Source organism: Hyaena hyaena, unplaced genomic scaffold (genome assembly GCF_003009895.1).
Source record: "Hyaena hyaena isolate Hyena2069 unplaced genomic scaffold, ASM300989v1 scaffold_191, whole genome shotgun sequence".
Classification (NCBI taxonomy): Eukaryota; Metazoa; Chordata; class Mammalia; order Carnivora; family Hyaenidae; genus Hyaena; species Hyaena hyaena.
The window spans coordinates 876939-889698 of NW_024080824.1; the positions used below are offsets into that span (position 1 = coordinate 876939).

Here is a 12760-nt window from a genome sequence, read left to right on the forward strand (position 1 = left end):
AGTCCCAGTCATGTTATTCTTTGACTTGCAGGTAAATTCATCTTGACCACAAAGATAATAAATGTGACTTTAACCAAATTATAATAAATCTAATATACCAGTAGGTTGTAATTTCCAATTATACAAAGTAATTTTAGTTAATTAGATGGCCTGTTTATATATTAAATATTATATTAAAAATCCAAGGAACACATTTCAAAGAAAAGTTGATGAATTATGTGTTTACAGTGTCTTCTTTTCCTGAGGCAGTTTGAAGACTGTCAGATGACTTCATGTAGCATAAAACCATGTCTTGGTGGTAAAGTTCTGCCTTTCACCTTATCATATTTTGATTATTTAAGTGAGAATTACAAGCTGCTGCAATAATTGTCAGGTTTCGTTTCGTTTTGGTATGGCATCCTTTTAAATAATGCTGGTATTTTGTGAGATTTAATTTGCATTAAGACATCTAGAACAGATATGTATCTTATTTTAAATTATATTAGTGAAAACTAAAAGGATTAAGCTCTGGAAGAAAGCATGAAAAAGAGACCACACTAATTCAATAAAGTGCTGTAATATATCCCAGATCATCCCTACCTGCAGCTTCATGCATTTGCCACCACCCTCTGTCCTGTGAATGTACTATAATGAGATTGGGTGGAGTGACCTCCGCAGCTCTTCTCCCAATAGGGAGAGTGGGGAGGAAGCCAAATTGCCAGGTCAATGCCACATGATGTCTCAAACTTTCCCTTTGCTGTATGGAAGAGGAAGTAATTGAGAAGAATGAGAAATACAACTCAGGCATACGTGACACCTAAGTCTAAGGTGGGGCTTTTTAGTGAAACATACATGAGGCATCAGAAGGCAAGGAGTTGATGACCACATATTTATTGATTTATTTAGTGAAACAACTTCTTTATTTCAATTTTATGTTTACAGAAAGACAAAGAGGATAGGCATGGAGGAGGCAGGAATAATGCTTGAGGAAGAGGCCATAACCGACAAAAATGGTTGGCTGCTCTTCTATGCCATTATTAGTAACAGCAATGAACCAAAAAGAAGTCCAGGCAGGGATCAAAGGCATCTGCTAACAAGGTTAGTCTATTTCAAGAGAGTCAGATCATCTGTCTGGTCCATATCCATGAGGAGGAGAAAGGCCCAAGTCTGTTTATTGAGGCCTTGGCTGTGGGTGGGATGGGGCCTGTCTCTTAGAAGGTCTGGGCCACTGACTCCAGAGAACATAGGGGCCACAAGCTACATAGCGGGGGAAACACCTATGAACCACATGGGCCCGCTGCAGGTAGGTTGTGGGGAAACTTGGGCATAAGTGGCTTGGGATCATCTTCAAAGGAAAATCCTGTCTGGGTAGGTGAGGGGACATCTAAATAGAAATAGTTTGAGGAGAACTGATCAGAGTGTGATGACCACATCTCAAAAAATCTTTTGAGATGATACATGACTTTGGAGTAACACTCAATAAATGAGATAAATGAATAGCAAGATGCTAGAGATGATGTTTTGTCCATCTTTACATTTCTGGAACTTAACATACTTTTTGAAAACAGTAGACTCTTAACGTCTACATTCTAATAGTCTACAGTACTACAGATTATATTTCTGGGGGAATATACATATTGTTTTAAATAATTATACAACGGGATTCATCATGTATTTGCACTTACTTTATAATACTCTCTAGAAGAACACTATTTGTGGTGCCTGACCACTATTATAAAATCAAAATTATGCTAAAGATAAGGGATAAATATAATTTACCAGACTTTATTGCATATGCAAGTATAGTCTCACAAAGATCCAATAAGAGGGCTGCATTTGCATCTGGATTTCTAAAATCATTTGAAATTCCCTATTAGCAAGTGCATATTCATATTCATTATAAGACTTCTTGATATAGCATGCTAATTACTCGCCTGCACTCTAGCTCTCAAGCCACAATGAATCCTCTTATAAAAGCAGATCACTGCCAACTTCAAACAGCATGCATCCTTGAGATGCCACTATTAAAGGAAGAATGCTGATGGAAAATCTTTGATCTTATCAGACGTGATGGAAAATACACATTTATATTTGAGTAAATCTGTAGAACGAAACATTCCCCCACACACACACCCTTAAGTAACCTGAAACCAATTTCAAGTTCCCAAATGCTCTTCAAAGCAGCCCGCCTTAGAAGTAATGCTGATGGTATTACAAATTTCAAGGCAGCTTGCTTTTTCCATCTCACGACTTCAAGCGGATTTAAAATGTTACTTTCAAAGAGAAAGGATATTACCTACTTTTAGACCACTAGCCTCTGGTTCGATGAACAGAATGTCACAGGTAGAGAACGTACCTATGGCAATGAAAAGATGGTATATAACCAAGTAACTCAGAGCTTAAATAATGCAGCTGATTGTAGGGAATTCTAAGCTGGAAGTGTTTAGAGACTTCCTGCTTCAGTTCTTTCTTGTTCTAGTGTGGTTGACCAAAAGTTGGAATGTAAACTGTCGGCATGTGGCAGGACAACTGTACACAAAAAATTAATCCAGCTCCTCGTGAATGGGGCGTCTATCAAGCTGAAGACAAAAATCGGTGTGTGCTTGAGTCCTGCAGCCACAGGGGCCTGAGCCACACAATTCAGAACATTCATACTACAAATAATCCCGGTAGCAGGGGGGTCGGTCTGTGGCTTCGTAAAAGGCCTCAGATTTGTGCTCAGCAGAAACATCCATGAGTCTGTTTGGGCTGAAGGAGACAGTGGCCCTAGTGAAGTTCCTCCCAGCATTTAATTAGGTTTTCTGTAATGCTTTAAGTAAAAGGAAGGGGAATAAAACCCGGTGTTATCATCTTGGGACACAAAATATTTGTGTGTGGTTTTAATATCTTGAGCCCATTTGTTGCTGCCCTGCATTTTGGAAAGAGCCATTATGGTTCTGAGGAAATACACACTACAGGTTTACCACCCCTTTGGTGACTGTAAATTTACTGCAACAGCTTTTAAAGGAAGAGTTTTCTTTCCAGTAACTGCATTTCTGCGTGAAGAGAGAAGGTATAAACAAGTAAAACAGGCAAAAGTATTAAATACCAGAGAGTGGAATAAAAAGAAAGGTGGGGCAGGGCCGAGAGGGAAAGCTGTGCGCCATCTTTCCATGAACTTCTAGATATCAGAAAATCAGAATAATTGCAATAAAGACAGGAAAATGAGAGAGCCTAAGCAGAGACCGGGAAAGACTAAGAGAAGTAGCATTATTTGTTAATAAGTTGGGATTTCTGTTGTGGAGATTGTTCTGTTATTTAGACAGTGACTAAAATAATATACCCATCTTTGCATAGAGGAGTGAGGGACTTAGATATGCCAAGTTCTTGAAAATTCTTTTTAAACTGATCACTGTGAGGGTGCCTGGGTGGCTCAGTCAGTTAAGTGTCCGACTTAGGCCAGGTCATGATCTCATGGTTTCTGAGTTCAAGCCCCACTTTGGGCCCTGTGCTGGCAGCTCAGAGCCTGGAACCTGATTCAGATTCTGTGTCTCCCTCTCTCTCTGCCTCACCCTCACTTATGTGCTGTCTTCTCTCTCAAAACATGAATAAACATTTAAAAAAAAAAAAACGTTTTTAAACTATCACTCTATAAGCATAAAAGGATTACTAATTTTCAAGACTTTAAAATAACATTAAATATATTTAATACATTTTTGGCCACAGAGTTGCCCCTTCAGGGTCTTTCCCTGCCTTGGGCTTATAAAATTCACTTTCCTGGGCTTCATTTCAGTTCAGGGGCTCTTGAGTGGACCGAAGGACTTAGTTGTTTCTATGACTCAAGTCCCTGCAGTTCTTGATAGAAAGTATTGCTTATTTCCCTAGTGGAACAATATCCACTTCTGTTGGGTGTTCCTTATTTTTCCTGAGGGCTTTTACCCATTTGAACATGGTCTAGGCTTTAGGACAAGTTCTGGAACCTATGCCAAGAAGTCATGCAAATAGTTTAATAAATCATAACTTTCAGGAACTAAAGATTCCTAGTATTCATATTCATAACATGTATATGTGGATGTGTGTCTACATATACACATACATATATATGTGTGTGCATATATATTTATATTATCTCCTGATTACATCATCTGCTTGCTTAAAACACTTCGATGATGTCCATGACTTTCAGAAAGAAATCCCAAATTCTAAACATGGTGTGCAGCAGTGGTTCTCAAAGTGTAGCATGCATCAGAATTCTTGGAGTTAAGCCAAAATTGCTAGGCCCAACTCCCAAAGTTTCTTACTCCATTTTAGTCTAGAGTGGAACTCAAGAATTTGATTTCCAACAAGTTCCCAGGTGATGCTGATGAAACTGCTCTGGGGCTGCACTTGGAGAACCATTGTTCTACAAGAATATATATTAACTGATCTTTTTCTTGTCCCTAGCTTCGTCTCATGCCACCGTCTCTGTGTCTGGTGCTTACTTGTCTTCTGGGTTCCCAAGCTCCTCATTCTCTTTCCTGCTTCTTTCCCATATCTTCTATCCCTCCCCTTAGATAATTTAACCAACTTAATTCATGTTGAATCCTTCATACTAAGTTGAGTTCACTTGTTATTCACTCTCATTTTCACTATACTTCCCCTTTGCAGCATTGAACACACTTGTAATTAAATGATAAATTGTATAATCTGTAGTCAATATGTACCCACTGCACAGCGTCAGTGAGGGTAACGACTATCTTCCTCATCAGAGATGCACACAAGTGCCTACGGCAATACCTTTTCCATAGTTGATACTAAATAAATATTTGTTCAATGAATGAATGAATGCATGCATGCATGAATAAAAAGTACAAAGCAATATACTTAATCTTTCTTACTGTGCTTACCCTTAACCCAGGCAAATTCTGCTAGACCCTCAGGGTGCCCCTGCTAGCACTCCCCGTAGGCACTTCATTCTGAAAGTGTGTGCAGGAAAACTGGCAATGGTCCAAGTACATTGATCCGAGGGTCCTTCTTGCTTAGTGCAAAGGAACACGTTGCAGAATAACTCTAGGAAATAGGCTTTGATACAGTAGGATAAATACTCCTAAAATGATAATCCTGGATTCTTAGTTCATTTGTTGTTATCTAGCATTACATAATGCTGTAAAATAAAATCCAATTATTTGAGCATTTTAGCTAGAAGCCACTTTAACAGGATTTTGGTTATATTACAATTATAGAGAAACATTTGGACTTTCAAAATATTATGCATGAAAACTTTAAAGTCACACATTCTTTGGATAAAATAGCATGGATTTGTTAACTTAAGGCTAGTATTTTTTTAAAGAAAACAGTGTGCCTTAATAGCTAAAACACAACTATTAAAAGTAACTAGTTTTAAATAACCACCACATATTTAGAAAGTACTAGGTTATGTTATAATAAAACCAGATATATATTTTATACAAATATATTTATGATTATAGTTTTAGGTCATTCTCATGTCATGTGAAGAGTTAGGGGAAGATTTAGTTATTGTAAAACTGTGTAAAGTGTTGTAAAACAGTATATAGCTTTTTGATACCAGATGATAGTTAGTAAAATGTGATATGCATTTATATATATTTATGATTTATATACTTATGATTATAGTTTTAGGTTATTCTCTGTCATTTCATTTGAAGAGTTAGGAAGATTTAGTTATTGTAAGATTATGTACAGCACGCAGATATCTTTCCTCAACCTACGTAATTTGGTTACAATCCTTAGAAGATGTGAAATTCAAGTTCATGTTTGAATAAACAAAGGAAGATAACTCGGTGGAGGGTGAATATTTGTCAGGCTATTTGAGAAAAGGTGTAATTTCGTGGAGTGATAGAGCTATTCTACTTTCATCTTCTGATGAAAGCAGAAGATTTGAAATAGCAAATAAGAAAATGAAAAAGTTGAGCGTCAAATAACTGGAGCCAGAGGAAAAATCACAGGTGCACAGCGACAATATCTGGGATGTTGATCTATGGAATCAAGACGGATCACTGGGGGGAAATATATGGTGTGATGTTGTGTGTTTTGTTAGTACAAGTCTTTGCCTGACTTAAATCTTCCTTTCTCTTGGCAGGTCTCATTGTCCGGGAGGTAAGCATTGAAATTTCGCGCCAGCAAGTGGAAGAACTCTTCGGGCCTGAGGATTACTGGTGCCAGTGTGTGGCCTGGAGCTCAGCGGGCACCACAAAGAGCAGGAAAGCCTATGTGCGCATCGCATGTGAGTCACGGCACTCGGGCAGTGGGTTTCAGAAACTGGTGGAATGTGGAAAACTTTAGATCGTAACTGCTCTAGATTCAAAGAACTCTAGTCAAAACTCCCAGATTTCTGCATTTGAGCTACACTTTCCCCTTTAGTCCCCAGGAAATCTCTTTTGTTGGTTTGTTTCAGGATGCTGACACTTTCTCTTTAGGGATGTGAAAGAAATAGTGATACTTTCAAAAGATTCTGAGTTTTCTGTTTGAATCTGGCAATAATAAGGCTACAGGAAAACCGACTGTGTTCCTTTAATGAGTTTATTCCGCCAATGTGTTAAGATGCTGTTGATTAGTTTTGTTATTGGAAAGAGAAATTACGTACACAAAGCTTCTCTGTTTATTTTTGGAACCATTCTAGTGCATCGAAACGCACCACTATTTTCTACACTGTTAAATTTGAGAGTATTCATGTTTAGGGAGAGGTTAGGAAGTGCCTCACAGAAAAGGGTTCCATAATCAAATAAATGTGGGAAATAGTTTTTTTGGGGGGCAAAGTTAAATAGGTTTCTTCATTGCAAAATTCTCAGATTTTTAAATATGCTAATACATATTATCCCGGAGAAAGAGATGCAGCCTGAGATCTTTTTGCAGACCCTTTTTCTCACTGGGTGCTATTTGCATCTTGAGCATCAATGAATGCTGCTTTAATCTGCCTTAAGGTTCCATACTGAGAAATTTTCTCAAGTATAAGACCACTGAAATCCAGGTAAATTATATGATCTGAACTCTGTTGTATGTCTGCATTTTATTAAATTCTGTTTTGTGGTGGCTGTCAGTATCACCCACCTAAAACATCACTGAGTCCCAGTGGTCTTGGCTCGGAGCCTTCTCCCCATTTCGTATGCGCCTCTTCCCTTGCCTCCTACTTGATCAGATCCTGGCCATTGCAAACACGCCCCAGCTAGTCTCCATGGCTCCAGTCATTTCCCTTTTCTGGTCCATCCTCTGTATTACCACAAATTCAGTCATCCTGAAACTCAGGCCTCTGCCAAGAGCGCCTCCTTCCCTGCTAAATGCTACAGTGGCTTGTGAGATAAAGTCAAAATTCTTTATGATGCCATATGCTGTCGTCCAAGTCGGCTGGGGCTGGCATACAAAGTACCACAGACTGGGTGCCTTAACCAGCCCAAATCTCTTTTCTCACAGTTGTGGAAGCTGCAGGTCTGAGATCAAGGTGCCAGCAGTGCTGGCTCCTCTGAAAGCTTCTGTCCTGGGCTCGTAGATGGTTATCTCCACATCTCTTCACTGTCCTGCAACTGTCCTGGCCCGCATTTCTCTTCCTATAAAGACAGGAGTCATAATTGAATTAAAGCTACCCAAAAGGCCTCATTTTAACCGCATCACCTCTGTAAAGGCCTTATCTCCAAATAAAAGTCACACTCTGAAGTCTTGAGGGTTGGGACTTCAACATGTGAACAGTTCAGGCCCGGACAGCCAGCTCTCATGGTTTACATATGCAACCACAAAGAGTGTTTCCATTTGAGCCACAGTACATTGGAAATACTTTGATTTCCATGCTTTCTACCTATTGTTCACACTGAAGGGTTTCACCCTTGTCTTACTTCCCTTCAGTTTTGTAAGCATTCATTTATTTAACAATATTTAGTAAGCCTTCACTCTGTTCTTGGGACAGTTGTACATATTGGGTATGGAGCCAAAGGCAAAACATAGGAATGATCCCCGCCCTCATGGAGTTTTACTTTCAGGTAAGCAAGGACAAACTCTAAATAAAATAAATACTAATTAGGCACAGAGCAGATGGTAAGTGCTACAAAGAAAAGCAGGGGCACCTGGGTGGCTCAGTGGGCTAAGCATCTGACCTCAGTTAAGGTCATGATCTCATGGTTTGTGGGTTTGAGTCCAGCGTCAGGCTTTGTACTGACAGCTCAAAGCCTGGAGCCTGCTTTGGATTCTATGTCTCCCTTTCTCTGTGTTCCTCCCCTGCCTGTGCTCTGTCTATCAAAAATAAACATTTAAAAATTAAAAAAAAAAAAAAAAAAGTAAAGCAGGAAAGGGGGGTATATTGTGCTCGGGGAGGTTGGTCAGGGAATTCCTCTGGAAGAAGTTGACAGTTGAAGAAACCTGAAGGAGGAGGGGAAGGGGAGTCAGGCAGAGGAAGCAGCAAGTGCCACAAATACAAATCCCCTTAGGGAAGGGGTGTCCAGATGGCTTAGGACACTGTAGGTGTAACATCTTTGGTTCTTATTTTGAGAAGATGACTTGAGAATGTTTTCAGCAAAAAAATTCATGATCTGATTCCCATGTCAGCAGAATCATGACTTGTGTTGAGACTGGATCAAGAGTAGAAGCACAAAGACCAATTACAAGGCTGTGCCTATGTGGGATGTTACGCTTGCCTTGATAAGAAGCAATGAAAGTGGTGTATTCTCGATCCTAGATACAGTAGTCCTCCTTACCCAGGGCCGGGGGGTGGGAGGTGGGTAGGAAGGTTGGGGAGTTGGGGGAGATACGTTCCAAGAACCTCAGTGCATAGCAGAAACTGCAGTTAGTACCAAACCCTATATATGCTATGTTTTTTCTATACATACCTATGAGAAAGTTTAATTTATAAATTAGGCACAGTAAGAAATTAACAGCAATAAGTACAGATAAAATAGAAAAATTATAGGATGTTTGGGTGGCTCAGTCGGTTAAGCATCCAACTCTTGATTTTGGCTCAGGTCATGATCTCACGGTTCATGAGTTCAAGCCCCACGTTGGGCTGTGCACTGACAGTGTGGAACCTGCTTGGGATTCTTTCTTTCCCTTTCTCTTTGCCCCTCCTCCACTCATGCTGTCTCAAAATAAATAAGCATTTTTTAAAAAAGAATAATGATAACAATATACTATGATAAAACTTATGTGCATGTAGTCTCTCTCAAAATATCTCACTGTGCCCTCCTTCCCCTTCTTCTTATGACGATGTGAGGTGATAAAATGTCCCCGTCAGAAGATGAATGGCACAGGTGCATGATGTAATGTTAGTCTACTGTCCGTCTTTTGATGATAAGTCAGAAAAAGGACCAACTGCTCCTGGACTGCAGTTGACAGTGAGTGATGTAAACCACAGAAAGCAAAACGGTCGACAGAGGAGACTATTTTATATTTAAAGGCAGAGCTAATCGTTTTTGTTGAAAGATTGGATGTGAGACATGAGAGAAAGAGGAAAGAATGATTCAAGAATTCTGAGCTATTTGAAGAATTTGTTTCAAACGTCCTTCGTGAAGGCGTTCCCCTTTCGTGGGTCTCCCGAACAGCTGGGCGTTCCTTTCTCCGTACCTTCAGAACACTTTGTCCATTCTCTTAACGCAAGGCTTGTCTCAATTGAAGTATAGTCACTTGTTGGAATGTCTGTGTTTCATGCCAGCAAGTTCTTTGAAATCAATTTTGCGTAATTCCGTTTTGCTTAACTTTTGTGCTTAGCACAACGTCTAGAACATCATAGATATTTAATAAATTTTGTTGAATTAAAACCGTTGTAAAAATTTCCCAGTGAAGTTTATTAAAATGCTAATCTTTCCTCTCTGAGTGTATCTCTAGAGATTTTCTCTCTGTCGTTTGTGTATTCTCCGTGAAGTGGTCTCCGGGATGGGGACATGCATGCAGGCAAGGTGTTAAAGAGTGCTCGTAGGGACGGTAGTGGGTGGAGGAATGTGGGCAGTAGGATTGGGCAGAAGGGGGGATTGAGCTGTAGGACAAAGCATGGCCCCACAGGGAGCTCTGGAGCTCCAGTGGTCGTTCAGAGTTGCCCCACCTTGAGAAATAGGGGGTGAGTGGGCCTTTATTCCTCCACATAGACTAGTCCATAGATGTGGGCCCTTGCTTTACCCCCAACCCCTACCAGTTTGTGTGCCCTGAATCAAGTCAGCTTTCGGCAACTGAGGGCCACACTCCCAGTGGGTGGGGTCAGTCCTGAAAGGGGTCTCAGTGGCATACCCCACATTCACTATAGTCATCGGCCACAAATCTTGAAGACTTTATTACTCATTCAGGATAAAGATACTTTTCAAACATTAAAAAAAAAAAAAGAAATAGTTGTTTTGGTCAAGTATTTAAATGAATTCAAAGTTAGCTTCTAGGGGCACCTGAGTGGCTCAGGTCCTGATTTTGCAGTTCATGAGTTCAAGCTCTACACTAGGCTCATTGCTGTCAGCCTGTCAACACAGAGCCTTCTTTGGACTCCCCTCTCTCTGCCTGTACCCCACTTGTGCTTTCCCAAAAATAAATAAATATATATTAAAAAACAATAAAATTAGCTTTTAACTACAGTCAAAAGAGGCACAATGGTATAAGACTCTCTTTCATTGCTATGTGTTGACTAATATCAATTATAATAAATATTTAAAATTTCCAATTTATATTCCATATTAAATTGGCTTGCCTAGAAGCTAAAGTTTAAGGACTGTGTTGTTCCAAGTTATGAATATCTTGTGTCAATTTCATATATATATACATATACACAAATATATTATCATATCATGATCTGTATATATTATATGTATATACATATACACACACATATATACTCTAAATATGTCCCTATTCCCCACGTAAAAATTAAATATCTATAAGAACCCCATCTTTCTATGCAGTGTATTATATAAATTTCACTAAATATAATTTGACATTTTCAAATAATAACAAAACAAACTCTTCTAGTAAGAGATTAATCTGCCCATAGCACTTTTGAGTCTTCATGCATCTTTATGCAGTAAGACCGAAAAGCAGTCTGCCTATACTTCCGTATTTAATTGAACTCATATGTGTATGGCCAAGGATGACCATCAGACATGTAAAGATTCATTCACCTAGATTTATAGGATGCTGAAAAAGGAGGGGTTAAATTTCAGTTCTCCCTGTCAAGGCTGATTCCTACAATGTGAGTTTGTGCTAATGTTGCACAAACTTGCAAATTTTCTAGTTTGCCCTGTTTCAAGTGAGCTGTGGGGCTTTGCCCAGTAATATTTGACGGATGGCCATCACATAAACTGCAAATAAAGCTTAAATCTGTCTCAGACAGAGATAACTGTGATGCTAAGGTTAAATAAATGCAATTACCTCTCACCTAATTAGATGTATACTCACGTGTACGATGGAGAGTCTCAGCATTCTTTCATTAAAAAGCTCTATTTTACAGAAGTTTGTAAAGCAGGAATGAGTATTGGCTCTGTGTTTATTTGCTTATAATATTTCATTTATTCAAACTATATAAAATATAAAAAGAATCTGTGACATAATCAAGGCAGAGGGGCAAAAAAGGAAACCTAAAAGTCAGAATTTAGCGAGGCATGAGCTGAGGACATGACATGCTTGCTTTGAAATTGTGCACATTTACTGGAGGGTTGGGACCTTCTTCTGAGAGGCTTCAAATGGACGCTATAGTAAGTCTCCAAGGAGCCTTTATGGTAAGACAGCTACCAGTTTCATTAGGTCATCCCTTCCGGCCTCCCATATTATGAAGATAATGGGAAAATTCCTAGTCTTAAGGCAGGACCATAATTCAGGCAAAATGTAAATAAATACTGTCATTCTTTGAGAAATGTCTTGGTGTCGCTAAGGCTACTGTTTTGCTATTGTGATTGCTGGTCATGTGGTTGTTGTCGTTCATGGGGGGAGATAATAATGTCAGTAGCATAGTTGAGTGGTTAGAAAACAAGTTTTGGAAGCTGGCTGACATGTTCAAATCCTAGTTCCATCACTTACTAATGTGACCTTGGTCACATGACTTAACCCCTCTGAGCCTTAGTTTCATCAACCGTGAAATACAAATGATAGGGTTACTTTAAGATTAAATTGGATAAACTTGTAAAGCATCTGGCATAATGCCAGACACAAAACAAATGCTTGGTAAATGATAATAGGTGCTCATAGCAACAGATACAATGATTTAAACTTTATTTGTGTGTTTTGAAACTTAAAAGCTAAACTTAAAAACTAAACACTTCTCTTCTTGTTTTACAGTTTCGTGTCTCAGGGCTTGGCTCTCAATCCTAGAGGATGAAATGCTCTGCCAATTCACATACAACTAGACTGTAATTTTTCCCCCAACTTGAGGATGGAGGACCACTCCATATGGTCACCTTCTCCTACAATTCAGTTAGAGTGGGTTTATGTAATAGAGAATCCACCTTCCTGGGAATGGCAGGATAGTTCCTAAGACTTCTTTCTTTCATTCTTCTTTGTGAAACCCAAAAAATTGCAAAGGCCACTGGCTACAGATTGGAATTGGATCGTTCCTGGGAAGAACTAAGGAGGATCAGGTTGGCCCTCTCTGCTGTCTCTTGCAGCTTACTTGTCCTTTTCCCTGAGATCAGAGCCACCTTGTGACCACCTGTGGGTCTGGACCAAGCCTGGTGCATATTCATGAGTCTGTAGTGTCTAGCATACTATCCAGAACAGCATTGTCCAAAGATCTTTAAGGGGTGAGTGGGTGGCTCCGTCGGTTGAGCGCCTGACTTCGGCTCAAGTCATGATCTCACGGTTTGTGGGTTTGAGCTCCACGTCGAGCTCTGTGCTGACA

General features: G+C 39.5%; 1 protein-coding gene across 3 annotated transcripts in view; it reads left to right on the forward strand.

Moving 5' to 3' along the window:
• Positions 1-12760, forward strand: part of UNC5C (unc-5 netrin receptor C) — a 360161-nt gene that overhangs the window by 225755 nt on the left and 121646 nt on the right. For all 3 annotated transcript variants that reach the window (XM_039241298.1, XM_039241299.1, XM_039241300.1), the window contains exon 3: positions 6059-6202. In XM_039241298.1, the coding sequence (XP_039097229.1) occupies positions 6059-6202 (144 nt within the window). The remainder of the gene's footprint in view (positions 1-6058; positions 6203-12760) is intronic.